At 36.6% G+C, this 14,098-nt stretch overlaps 2 protein-coding genes across 2 annotated transcripts; both read right to left on the bottom strand.

Moving 5' to 3' along the window:
* Nucleotides 1-72: 72 nt before the first annotated feature.
* On the bottom strand, nucleotides 73-5,641 carry LOC128671318 (aldehyde dehydrogenase 1A1-like). The gene is made up of 11 exons (XM_053747714.2): nucleotides 5,534-5,641; nucleotides 4,966-5,070; nucleotides 3,689-3,956; nucleotides 3,444-3,560; nucleotides 3,131-3,318; nucleotides 2,302-2,404; nucleotides 1,892-2,076; nucleotides 1,579-1,743; nucleotides 874-1,031; nucleotides 447-521; nucleotides 73-280 (listed from the first exon to the last, which is right to left on the bottom strand). The coding sequence occupies exons 1-11, from the start codon at nucleotides 5,558-5,560 to the stop codon at nucleotides 211-213; spliced, it is 1,461 nt and encodes a 486-aa protein (XP_053603689.1). The 5' UTR covers nucleotides 5,561-5,641; the 3' UTR covers nucleotides 73-210.
* A 1,606-nt stretch (nucleotides 5,642-7,247) lies between these two features.
* Nucleotides 7,248-13,277, bottom strand: LOC128671338 (aldehyde dehydrogenase, cytosolic 1-like). Its single transcript, XM_053747739.2, has 11 exons — nucleotides 13,107-13,277; nucleotides 12,242-12,346; nucleotides 11,576-11,843; nucleotides 11,000-11,116; nucleotides 10,583-10,770; nucleotides 10,248-10,350; nucleotides 9,768-9,952; nucleotides 9,525-9,689; nucleotides 8,959-9,116; nucleotides 8,382-8,456; nucleotides 7,248-7,473 (listed from the first exon to the last, which is right to left on the bottom strand). Exons 1-11 carry the CDS (start codon nucleotides 13,131-13,133, stop codon nucleotides 7,404-7,406), a joined length of 1,461 nt encoding a protein of 486 aa, XP_053603714.1. The 5' UTR covers nucleotides 13,134-13,277; the 3' UTR covers nucleotides 7,248-7,403.
* Between the last annotated feature and the right edge of the window lie 821 nt (nucleotides 13,278-14,098).

The raw sequence follows: 14,098 nt of genomic DNA, 5'->3' as shown, positions 1-14,098 counted from the left end.
TTATGTTATTAACATCCATAAATAATAGTCCATATTAATTTCGGTGATACTAAGAATAATTATAAAAATATATAAATTTTAGTTACTGAAAATAAACTTTATTATTAAATCACACTTCGTTAAATTATTTATATACAATCTTATCAAAGTTAAAAGTTAATATAATATTTATTGTCTCAGTCATTTTAGCTGCCTCATTGAGTTTTCAATTTAAAACTTCTTTGGAAGCGATATAGACACAGTCTTTACTTCCAAATAGGCGTCGACACAGTGGAAGCCCCTGAAAATTATAATAATTAACCATTACAATCATAACAAATATAAAAGTTAAATTTAAATGTAATAAAATTATGTTTCATAAAATATATTTTAGTTTCATAAAAAAATTGAGCATATAATATATTTTTATTATATGCTCAATTTTTTTACGAGTATATGAAACTTACGATTCTCTTCCGATTCCAGAATCTTTGAAACCTCCGAAGGGAGCTTGGGAACCCATTGCAAAATATTGATTGACCCTGAAATAAAGAAAGAAATGTATTAGTTGTCAAAAAACTGTAAAACAGGACCAGAAGAAGAAACAGAGGGAGGTCTTTGCCCAGCAGTGGGACACCTAATGGCTCTAATAAGTTGTTTGGTTGAGAAAGCTCAGCCGTTGAGCGTCTGAGCCAAGGATCCCCTTTCTACTATTCCGTCGACTTTCCACCTCCTCCACTGCGCATGGTCGTCGGATTCCTAGTAGTGGTGTAACTCATGTGGCACGAGTAGGTTTCGAACCTTGGACCTTTCGGTTCACAGACCTCTTTACCATTACACCAGCACCGCTTCGAAAACCGCTTCAAAATGTGATGATATTTTGGAAATATTTACCAAACTACACCGGCTTCGACATGTTTGGAGAACTGCAGAGCATTGTTGACATTAGTCGTGAAGATACCAGCGGCCAGGCCGTAGCTGGTGTCGTTGGCGCGGTCAATGACCTCCTCCAGAGTATCGAACTTCAGGATGCTCTGGACAGGCCCGAAAATCTGAAAAATACGATTTGTGTCGCTATATAAAATGTTTTATAGCATAGTAGGCAACGATGGTAGAGCATTGATTACCATCAGGCAACAAGCCTGATGGTAATCAAAAACCGTAATCCATGGAATCCGGCAACACGATAAGGCACCTATGCGTTGCCCATTTTGCCCGTCTTGCCACACTACTCTATACAAAACCAAAGTTTTCCTACGGTATAAGTAGATAAAAATAAATAATCAAATACCAATTGAAAAACAATTATAATTTATGTAAGTAATCAGATTACTTGTACAATCTGATCTAAGATTGATCCGATTCACTTGTGATTGAAAGTGATTACGCTTAATCATGATTACTTGTAATCTGTTTATTCGTTAGATTACAAATATAGTTGATTTCGCCCAAGTCCTTTGTTAATAAATCAAGAATACAGTTAACCTCGGTCACTCACCGTACGTGCGCAAGTGATGGGCAAATCGCCCATTTCAGTCACACTTAAAGTGGCGATAGGACATTTTTCTGAGACGCAATATAAATGACTATATAGTTTACCTCCTCCTTGGCAATGGTCATGTTATCCTTGACATCGGCGAACACAGTCGGCTCGATGTAATACCCCATTTTGCCGACACGTTTGCCTCCCGTCAGTAGTTTCGCTCCCTCTTTCTTGCCCTTCTCGATGTAACCCAGCACCTTTGTCATCATCTCTTCATCGACCTACAACATTCAAAATGTTGGTTGTAAACTAACATTTTATAATGTATTAAATAAATTTAATATAAATAATACCTATATTTTAATTAAAATTTTAAAACCGGCATTTAAAAGAACGTGATATTATCAATTTCAAGAATCAAAACGCAACCTGTGGTCCATGTTGCGTAGTGGCGTCTGCAGGGTTGCCGATCTTACGCGCCTGCGCATGTTTGACAGCCTCAGCCACAAACTTATCGTAAATCCCAGCTTGCACGTACAGACGCGAAGCGGCAATGCACACTTGACCCTGGTGGGTGAAGACTGCATTCGCGGCGAATGGGATAGCGACGTTTACTGCAAAAACGATTTAATTGGGAAATGTTAGAAAATCAAATTCGAAACCTGTAAAGTAAATCATCATATTGCGCATTTTAGCTGATGTCTAATTTATTTATGTACCGTTTGGCAATTTTGAAGTTACAGTACAATTACTATTATCATCACCATTACTCAGACTTACTTAAAAGATAATTTAAAGATAATATTTCTGTCTGTCTTCTTTGAGAATATAAAACTTACAGTCGGCATCATCCATTATGACTAGAGGACTCTTCCCGCCAAGCTCCAGGGTCACCCTCTTCAGGTTGTTCACCCCAGCGGCTTGCTGGATCAGCTTGCCAACCTGGAAATATTTTTTCATAAATGATTACAAGATATAGAAGAAATTATATAGAATTTCAATTACATTTTAATCTAAAAACTGGATTAGATTTATCAATCAAATGTAATCGATTACTCCCAGACAGAGTTGGGCATAATCGATTACATTTGTAATCTGATTAAGAATCAGATTAAAATTATTTCTGATTACTTTCAATCGAGGTACCGAGTAATCAGATTAAAAATAATCTTTAAAAAAAATTACAAGATTATTTTTCACTAGCGACTTTATCATATATTTTGGTAGCGAAGGACAATACAGGGTAAATAGAGCCAACGTTGTATCAGGCAGCCCGTTCGCATTTTACGAAATAAAATCACGGTGAAATATAACCACTATCCAGCTACACATGACCTTGGAGTCTCACGACTCTTGGCTCTGTCTAAGCAGTAAGAAGTAAACGACAAAACACGTAAGCAACAAAGCCGGACCTGGGTTTTTGTCTGGGCATGGGGGGCCTTGAATCTAAATCTGGACCTCCGAGTCTCGCCAAAGTGGAAATTACATTTTCTAAATGAAAAATTGCTGAACTTGGCAACACAGGTTTAATTTTTTGTTTAATTAGGTAGATAGTTTCTGAGGGTTGCTCTGATTGCACTCTCCTAAATTTGAAAATTATGAATTGCGAATATCTCATACCTCAACAGTTACTTTGTTAGTGTTGGTCTGTAAGTATATTACGCATACCTCAACAGATCCGGTGAATGAGATTTTTGCGACTTGTGGGTGGTGCGTAAGCGCAGCCCCTGCGGTGGGCCCATACCCGTTGACCACATTAACCACACCTCGCGGGAAGCCAGCCTCGGCCACCAATGCTGCTAACGCTAATGCAGTCAGAGGCGTCTGCTCTGCAGGCTTGACCACCACCGTACAACCTGATAATTAAAATAAAGAAATAGTTCATTAAAAACCACCTGATATATAAGTATACCTATAAAACAATAGTTTCCAAGGTTAAAGTTCATCCATAATTCCAAGAAGTTTTTATGATTCCACTTACCAGCAGCCAAAGCAGTGGCGACTTTGCTGGCGAAAATAAATATGGGGCCATTCCACGGCAGAATCAGCCCAGCTACGCCCACCGGCTGCTTCAGTGTGTATGCAAACGTGTCGCCATCTGTAACAGTAGGTACAACCATAAATTTAGAAATGTATGCATGCATAACATATCATCAATTATATTAATTTCCATATCTCTAACTGCTGTTCAAACTGATTCAATATTAGTAATTCTACATAACCAACCTGAAGGAATAGTATCCCCCTGAATCTTGTCGGCCAAACTGGCTAAATACCGAATGTTAGCTATGACAGCGTCCATAAAGTGCATGGACATGCCAATAACCATGCCGTTGTTATAGGTCTCCAACTCTGCAAGGTACACGGCGTCACGTTTGATGAGGTCAGCGAGCTTGTTGAGGAGGACTGCTCGTTGGGACGCGTCTAACAGTCGCCACTCTGAGTTGCGGTGGAAGGCGCGATGCGCTGCCTTCACTGCTTCGTCGATGTCAGCCTGTAGTGAGATAATACAAATTTACAGTAAAAATTCCCTCACATGATTGATAATTATATGTCTAGTATAGAAAAAGGAATTTTTTACTATTTTCTTTTTTATTTTGAAATATATGGTATAAAACCAAAAATAATAAACAATTTCATGGAACCCACGTTGCTCCACCGAACCCATTTTAGGAATCACCGATCTACCTATATCATTATTTATGCTACGGTTACGATTAAAAAAAACATCAACATTCAAAGCAACTGGACCCACCTGCCAGTTACATAGCAAATATAAAAATTATGTGATCATCATGACATGCTATTATCTGCAGTCATTGGTACACAAACCAGTTTAGCTACCCAGGTCCAAATTATGTGCTATGGTATTGCACAATATGATCCGACACGTCATGTTGTTTACCTAGATCTGGTTTAGTAGCCAAAACGCGTACTTTAAACTTTGTGTCTGCTAGAAATATGTAATGGCAATAAAACTATGACTCATAAATTAACAGAACAGGTTGGAACACTTATTGGAAAAAAACTTTATATTTAAAACAAAAAAAATATATACCGCTTGAATTTTGCATAAGGTACCGCGGTAGTAACCATTTTCTTCAGACTAAGTAGGTACAACTGCACCACGACCTATAAGGTCCTTCGATGGGATTTCAAGGATTCCAATAACTAAGTATCTAAACTATCTTTTTTAGAAAAAGCTCCTAAAAACACTATAAGGCTTACTCAGAATACAACTCTAAGTAAAGGGTGAGTTGCACCGTGAAATTTGACGTTGATTTTAACAGGCTCGCCGCTGGATAGAATAGTGTTCTTTGCGTTTTTCTGCGTCAAAGTTGACGGTGGAACTCACCCTAAGAATGAAAAGTTATTAAAACCTAGTTAAGTATGTAAATATATTTTTTAGGTTTTTCTTTGCCCGCAAGACACCGAAATAGTGTTGTGCTCTTAGAAGTATTTTCATCAGATACAGAAATAATTAAAGTTAGGATCTAACTTACTTTGTCGCCTTCGGCCACCTTGGCTATGACGGATCCATCGTGAGGAGTGCGCGTTTCGAATGTTTTGCCGCTCTTCGCGTCCACCCACTCGTTGTCGATGAACAGCTGAAATGTGGATCGATATATGTATACATATATGTATTGTACTCATATTTAATTAAGTTGTACCTAATTTATTTATTGCTTACATTGTTAACACAACTTCTCAAAAAATACGTAAATATATCCTATTTCCTTATTTGAATTGAGATGGTAATTACAAATAACTGTTATTATGGTGATTGTATTAAAAATGTTTTATTATCAAATAAGAAAAAGTATACAGTATATTACTTTGACTACCTAAGTATAATTAATTATATTTATTTTTAAATTATTTGTTGTACATAATTGTCATCGTAGTAATATTATTTTGATTTTTGTAGACTTCACATAATTCATTTAAGTACCTACAATACAGCAATAAATTTGTAGGTAATTATTATAATAATTATTAGGACAACCAGAGTAGAAATTACTTTTATTAAAATTTAAAATAACAACAATATGTAGGTATGTATGTACACACCTTCGTATATTTAATTTGAGGAGCCATTTTGTACACTACAACGATCGGCGTGCGCGTATCAGCAATTGAGATAGGTTTGCTCTGGTTGACTGTAATACGAGTATATACAACTTCTTGTAGGTACGATGCGTACATAATATGATAACAAATCATGATAACACATTGACATGATAACAAAGAATGACTTTCAATATTTTGGATTACAGGGAAATTTATACATATTTTGGACCTTGCGCAATATATAACTTTTATTACAGAATGGGATCCTTCGTCGCTAAGTCATATTACCAAACATATCACGTACGTGCCTAAGTATATACCTAACTGACTTGCAAATTAACACCGTAGCTGCTGTAGGTATAGTCCCAAATGGACTAATGAGCTAAATGACTAATTCTCAAATACTTGGTGACCATCGGAACCCGACATTGATGACGCCAACAATAGTATAAAAATATCAGTCAAGCTGTCGGTCGAGTTGAGGAGTTGATTACATAAGGTTCCGTAACATGATTAAATAATCATGTTACGTAGGTACGCCATTAGGATTTCTTCTTTTTCGAGCTTCTGTCTGCCTGTTCGACCTTCACATATGTTGTTTTCTCCAAAACTATGGAGCCGATTGAGAAAATTTATAATGTCTTTGGATCATACATTTAGTAACTTAAGTAAACAAATGAATTTTTATACGACACCTGCTCACAAATAATCATATGTTTAAACTTAGATTTTAGTAGATACCTACGTGATTGTAGTCGAACGAAAAATGAGACCGGAAATAATGTATGAAAATCCGTTGTGCCTTTGAGAAGAATAGTAATCCGGCTGAAATAAATACAAATCTCGCTAAATACTAAGGGTCATTCAGCAAATCCAAAAACATTTTTATTGTGTTATAAGCATGGAATTAGTAAGTACCTGCCAGTACCTACTTAATTCCATGGTTGTAAGGTACCTAAGTATCCAATGACAGTGATGACAATTCCATAAAAAATACTCAATTTCACATGTATTAGAAAATTGTTGAATTTTACTTGCAATTTGTAGTTTCTTTCAAATTTATAATACTCTTTCTTTATATATTTGATGATTTATCGAAATGTCGGGTATTGTTAATCGCTGCACCTTGGATTAACGAAAGTGCACGGTGCACAAGCTGTGACATAAATTACCTTTGTCGGAAAAATTCTTATAAAATCTTCATATTTCATAGTCCTTGTAGGCGGTGTCGTATAAATCACTAGGTATGTATCACTCGTAAGAAAGTACGATTCTGAACTCGGGTGGTTAACGCCCTCGGTTAACATGTCACCCTCGTTGAAATCCGTTACCTTTTACATTTTTGAAATTTTCTAAGCACAACATTATATGTGACATGACATGACATGTCAATTGAAAGGGCTTATTTTGAGTACCTAGGCATTTCTGTAAAATATATCGGGATCGGGATTTTAACGCAAGATAAAAAGCTTTTCGCCGCCTCACTATCTAAATGGATATATAGTGTTCGACCAAACGACAAAACCTTAACCTGGATTATTACCGGAGATGGAGAATGAGCCTTAGACCAAGGCTTAGCCCTGGACCTCAGTCAGTCACATGGTTCTGTTTACACCAGAATCTAAAAAAATATATTGACGATGTAGGAGATAGGTACCTACGACAGATACCAAACCGGCATGGATTGAGAGTGAACATTTTGAAAAAAACCAAGCGTTTCCCCAGTTGTATTAAAAAATATATTCAATTAAAATATTTTAAATATTTGAGCTACTTTATTAAATCACACATTTATAACAAGTAGGTACTTAAATAATATCACACTTTTCCGCTTGAATACTGGCGTCTTCAACTCAGCCTCGTGTAGTGCCTAAATTCTTTTAGGAAGTGATATAGATACTGATTTTACTTCCAAATAAGCGTCGATACAGTTGAAGCCCCTGGAAATAAAAAAAAAATTGTTAATAAATAAAACCGGTATGTGGGAATCGTCCATAAACGGTTCCGTGCCATTCTCGAAAATAATAAAAAGAAGTACAGGCAGGTTGCAAGTAGAATGTGGAAGTAAACTTCCTGACGCGCCTATCTGTATGAACGCGATAAACTCAAAAACTACCGGACAAAGTTTTGTACGATTTCTACCAATAGATTCCTGGAGGTATAATTGTTATGGTTACTCGAGCGAAACCGGGATGGGCTATAAAAACGCCAAAAAATTTCGTTCCTGGTGACTACGAACCCACAAATTATGAGCTTATTGTATTTATTATTATAACGACAATATAAATAGGTAGAATATCTGTGAAAATTTCAACTGCCTGACTATAACGGTTCATGAGATACAGCTGGATTACAGCTTACAGTCAGACGGACAGCGGAGTCCTAGTAGGGTCTCGTTATATCCTTACATATTATAAAACAAAATCTTCTGCCGCATCTGTGGCGCAGTAGTAAAGTTCTTGCCACTGAACCGAGAGGTCCCGGGTTCGATACCCAGTCGGGTCATGATGGAAAACGATGTTTTTCTGATTGGCCCGGGTCTTGGATGTTTATCTATATATGTATTTGTTATAAAATATAGTACCGTTGAGTTAGTATCCAATAACACAAGTTTCGAACTTACTTTGGGGCTAGCTCAATCTGTGTGGTATGTCCTAATATATTTATTTATTTATCTGTCTGCCTGTTCGCAATAAACTCAAAAATGACTGCACGGATTTTTGCCAATGAATTGTGTGATTTCGGAGGAAGCTGTAAGTGTGGTGGTGTTACAGGCATCCATAGGTTGTGGTGACCACTTCCTATAAGGTGGATCCGTTTGCATGCTTGGTAATATAAAAAAACTTACGATTCCCTGCCGAGTCCAGAATCTTTAAAACCTCCGAAGGGAGTTTGACAACTCATTGAAAAGTATGTATTGACCCTGTAATAATAAAACAATAAACAAACTTAAGCTACCAAAATCCGTGTACTAAATTATAACTAAATAATACATAGAAAACTATATACTTTCTAACAAAATCCTTTTATCTAGTTTAAGATAACTTGTATGGATTATTTTATTATGCTGGCTGTCGCGGATCAGTTCGCCGAAATTTGAGTTAAATAAAAGCATTCATACATATGTATTTTATGCATACATATGTGTATTGATGTATCTAAGTTCGGCGACAGTTTGGAGCTGGAATTAGAGAAATCGAATGCCAGCTACACACTATCGCCGAACTCGGACAGATGCCGACGGGTATGCGCGAACATTGCGTAGTATGTATGCGTGCTTTTATTTTCCTCAATGGAATCTTCAATATATACCGAATCTGCCAAAGTTCGGCGAACTCTTTGGCGACAGTATGCAGCCGGCATAATAAAAGATATTGATAAAAATGTGATGATGGCGCTAGTGTTATGGTGCAATGCAATGTTACCAAACTAAACCGGCTTCAACGTGTTTGGAGAACTGCAGAGCATTGTTGACATTAGTCGTGAAGATACCAGCGGCCAGGCCGTAGCTGGTGTCGTTGGCGCGGTCAATGACCTCCTCCAGAGTATCGAACTTCAGGATGCTCTGGACAGGCCCGAAAATCTGAAAAATACGCTCATATAAGTAAATGATAACAGTTGATCTTAAAATATTATTTTATTTTATTCTTTTTATCCTAATATGGGAGCAGAGACCAAACCTCAGGTTCAAATCTTAACCGAAATTTCGATTATTTTATTTATTTTGCATGATATGGTCAAATAGAACTGACCATATGGGCATAATACCTACAAGAACACATAGGAACATCGGTATAACAAATGGTTCATATGACAACTGCATATATCTCCAATATTTAGCAAGGCAACATTTATAAAAACAACACGATATCAGGGCCTCTAGCGATTGATAATGTAACTATTTCATTGACCAAATTATGATATGATTTATAATATTTTTTTAATTTTCTAAATTAATCAATTTTGTATTACATGCTAAAATAGTGCATACCTCTTCCTTGGCAATGGTCATATGATCCTTGACATCAGCGAAAACAGTGGGCTCGATATAGTATCCACTATTGCCAACACGATTACCTCCAGTCAATAGTTTCGCTCCCTCCTTTTTGCCCTTTTCAATGTAACCCAGTACTTTTGTCATCATTTCTTCATCGACCTATAAAGCATTGTAATTTTTGTATGAATAAATTTTAACAATATTACAACTATAAATCTTTATGAACTAAAATATAACCTGTGGTCCATGTTGTGTAGTGGGGTCTGCAGGGTTGCCGATCTTACGCGCTTGCGCATGTTTGACAGCCTCAGCCACAAACTTATCATAAATCCCAGCTTGCACGTACAGACGCGAGGCGGCAACGCACACTTGACCCTGGTGGGTGAAGATTGCATTCGCAGCAAATGGGATAGCGACGTTTACTGCAGAAATATGAAATTGTTAAAATCAAAATACTAGTTTATATTACTTCACAAGAAACTAAATAATCATTCCAGGTGACCGACCCTTAACAACCCCGTAAATGTCCCAGAAAGCCATTAAGCTCTTTGTGTAAATTTATGAACTGTCTGTCAACTTTTATAGTCGTTTAGTTCTACCCTAATGTACACACACATCAACATAATTATATAATAGTTATAATAATTTGTAAATGTTTCGTATTAGTTTAGGGATGCCTAATTTTGCTATATGGCTATACAAAATATAACAACTTACGATCAGCATCATCCATTATGACCAGAGGACTCTTGCCACCAAGCTCTAGTGTCACCCTCTTCAGGTTGTTTGCCCCCGCGGCTTGTTGGATTAATTTGCCAACCTATAATGTGTTTTTGAAAAGTGTGTGTCTTAAAAGAAAAAGAACTTAGTGAAAAATAAAGAAGCAAAATTCCGAAAATAGAAATAAACTTAATAGTCTCATTTGTTTGTTTTTTACTCATTGACCAACTTAATAATCTTATTTGTTTGTTTTTTATTCCTTGACCGTATCAATCAGTAACCAAATGATATCATAATCTAATCAATAAATTGATGTTGTCACACACACTTACCTCAACAGAGCCGGTAAAAGAGATCTTAGCGACATGCGGGTGATGCGTAAGCGCAGCACCCGCTGTTTCCCCATACCCGTTGACCACATTGACCACACCTCGTGGGAAGCCAGCTTCCAACAGTAAAGCAGCTAATGCTAATGCAGTAAGAGGTGTTTGTTCTGCTGGCTTCACTACTACAGTACATCCTGTTAAATAAAACTATATTAGGAAAATTTATCTTCACACTTTGTTTTATTTAGCTGCGCCCCGGGACATCGCTCCTGTGGGAATTTCGGGATAAAAAATACCCTAAGCGTTATTCCAGGTTATTTTCTACCCGTGTACCAAATTTCATAGGCGGGCCACGAAGGGCTGAATATAATGATGATGAAACAGGTAATTCTGCGTAACAAAGTTGTACCGAACGTTACTTACCAGCAGCTAATGCAGTGACGACTTTGTTGACAAAAGTTATGATAGGGCCATTCCACGGCAGAATCAGCCCAGCTACACCTATCGGTTGCTTCAGCGTGTATGAAAACAGATCGCCATCTGTAACAATAGTTTTAGAATTCATTTTTAGGGTTCCGTAGCCGAATGGTAAAAACGGAACCCTTATAGTTTCATCATATCCGTCTGGCCGTCAATCCGTTCATCTGTCCATATGTCACAATCATTTTATTGGGAGACTATGCGTGGTATAAGAGTGAAATTTGATGGGTAGGTGTATTCAATTAACCGCTATAAAATTGTGCTGTATGCTTTTGAAAAATAATAATATTAACGGTAGCAATCACATACATGTAACTTAGGGATGAATTTTTTTTTTAAATAACATAGCATTGTGGGGTATCATTTGGATAGGTCTTTAACATGAGGATTCTACCTTTAGTAGTAGTTTACCTTTAGTACTGAGATCTTACTCGAACCACTGGACAATCAATACTACAAATAAATACTGGTAAATGAACTCCTAGTTATTATTTATTTTTTATTATCTACTTAACCTACCTGATGGAACGGTATCCCCTTGAACCTTATCGGCTAAGCTGGCCAAATACCGGATATTAGATACGACTCGAGCCAAAAATTGAGTAGCCACGCCCATAACCATCCCATTATTATAAGATTCCAATGCTGCAAGGTATGCAGTGTCTCGTTGGATGAGGTCTGCGAACTTGTTCAGAAGAGCTCCTCTCTGGGACGCGTCCAAGAGCCTCCACTCTGAGTTACGATGAAAGGCACGACGCGCTGCCTTCACCGCTTCATCAATATCAGCCTGTAAATAATTAAGTTCGATTCTTTAACGAAAAATATTTAGAACAAGTTTAGATACCCCAAATACATATTTCAATGGTTAAATAACGTATGACCTTTAATTTGACGACCTCGGTGGCGCAGTGGTAAGATTCTTGCCACTGAACCGAGAGGTCTCGGGTTCGATTCCCGGTCGGGTCATGACGGAAAATGATCTTTTTCTGATTGGCCCGGGTCTTGGATGTTTATCTATATATGTATTATATTATATAAAATATAATATCGTTGAGTTAGTATCCCATAACACAAGTCTCGAACTTACTTTGGGGCTAGCTTAATTTGTGTGATTTGTCCTAGTATATTTATTTATTTTACGCAAAGAATACTTAGTAAATGTACAAGTAAGTACAAACCACTTACTTTGTCGCCTTCGGCCACCTTGGCTATGACGGATCCATCGTGAGGAGTGCGCGTTTCGAATGTTTTGCCGCTCTTCGCGTCCACCCACTCGTTGTCTATGAACAGCTGAAAAACATGTAAACATAGATAAATATTTTTAGAATCGAATCGGTAGGTACTTCATCCTTTATTAATTTTTTTTTTTTCATTTTCATTTAAATGCATAAAAAAATATTGAATCCAATTTTAATTTTTGTTTTTATTTTTTTTTTATACATATAAATTGCAGATTTCATGATATGGTCAAATTGACCATTAAGTACCTATGTTTAAATTGACCATAGTATAATCCATACGAGTTGTTGCCAACACTATCTGCTTTATGCAAGACGATAAAAACGAGTCCTAAAAGTAGGTAAATAATAAATGTATATTACACACAACACAAAACATACAAGGAAGTATTATAGGTACACTTAAAACGAAAATTATATAAGTACACTAGTGTAATATATTATAGTGACACTGAATAAGTACATAGGACCCTACCAATACAATTAACATTATATACCTATTTTACCTGTGTTCGATTCCTAGCGCACATATTTGGAATTGCCATAGATGTTTGTCTGCGGTTATGGGAGCAAACATTTCTGTGTTTGTGTATATCGGACTTGCGATATTTCAGTAGGTACTTACTGTGGGCTGTTGAGTGTTGTCCATTTACCTGTGTACTTACCGAACTCTTACTCGTTGTAATAATTCCTACTTTTAAGGTTCATAATAAAATATCCATGGTCAAATTCTTATCACAATATTACACCATATATAAATAACTGCAAATAAATCTCGGAAGGTGGATGAAATTAAAATTCACAATACACACCTTCGTATATTTGATTTGCGGAGCCATTCTGTCTGTACACTTTAGAGTTCGTCGCACGACTAAAAGCCGTTGAGATATTTGACGGTAATTTATAGAACTAAAGACAATGATAAAAATAAGGATGACTTTCTGTAATAAGAGTTCTATTCCTTGAAAAATAAACTTCTTAGTACCATTCCAGCCCATTTCCAACATTGCGCAATATTATGTAAGTAGTACCAACATAATATTGCGCAATGTTGGAAGAGGGCTATATTCTGAACTATCCCATTTTAGGTATAAACCACGTACCTAACTACAAATCGTCTGAATATCTACAGCCCATTTCCAACATTGCGTAATATTATGTAAGCAGTACCAGCATGATATTGCGCAATGTTGGAAATGGGCTGTAGATAATCAGACGATTTGTAGTTAGGTACGTGGTTTGTACCTAAAAGGGGATAGCTCAGAATCATTTTCTGTATCACTCATAGCGTTTTAATTTTGTCTATTATTAAGCCAATTGTATGAACATACGTTAGTTTGGTAGTTAAAAATGTACAGTTTAAGAAAAGATATGTCTTAAATTACTAAAAGTCATATAACTAAAGATTAGGTGTTCATGATAGCAATGATAAAAGTAAGGATGACTTTCAAAAAGGGCGTAATTTTTTGAAAAATAAACTTAGAACGTAGGTAGTACCTACCCAAAATACTAAATAATTTGTAAGGATAGGGATTCAATTCAAATAAAATTCTTCCTAAGTTTAGTTTAATTACCTACTACATCACTTACCGCGTCTAAACGCCGACTTCCAAAGCACAGGAGAAGAAGCGGCGCAACAAACTCACCAGCAGCCTTTTCTTAATATCCGTTGGTGAAAGCAGCATGAAAGTCCTTGCAGTAGGTACCTACTTTATATAGTAGATAGTAAAAAAGGTTGCTAGTGAAATTTGTTGCGCCGCTTCTTCTCCTGTGCTTTGGAAGTCGGCGTTAGACGCGGTAAGTG

This window comes from Plodia interpunctella, chromosome 7, assembly GCF_027563975.2.
Source record: "Plodia interpunctella isolate USDA-ARS_2022_Savannah chromosome 7, ilPloInte3.2, whole genome shotgun sequence".
NCBI classification, from domain to species: Eukaryota; Metazoa; Arthropoda; class Insecta; order Lepidoptera; family Pyralidae; genus Plodia; species Plodia interpunctella.
The sequence above is the reverse complement of the archived record's forward strand: the minus strand, read 5'-3'. Positions and strand labels throughout refer to the sequence as shown.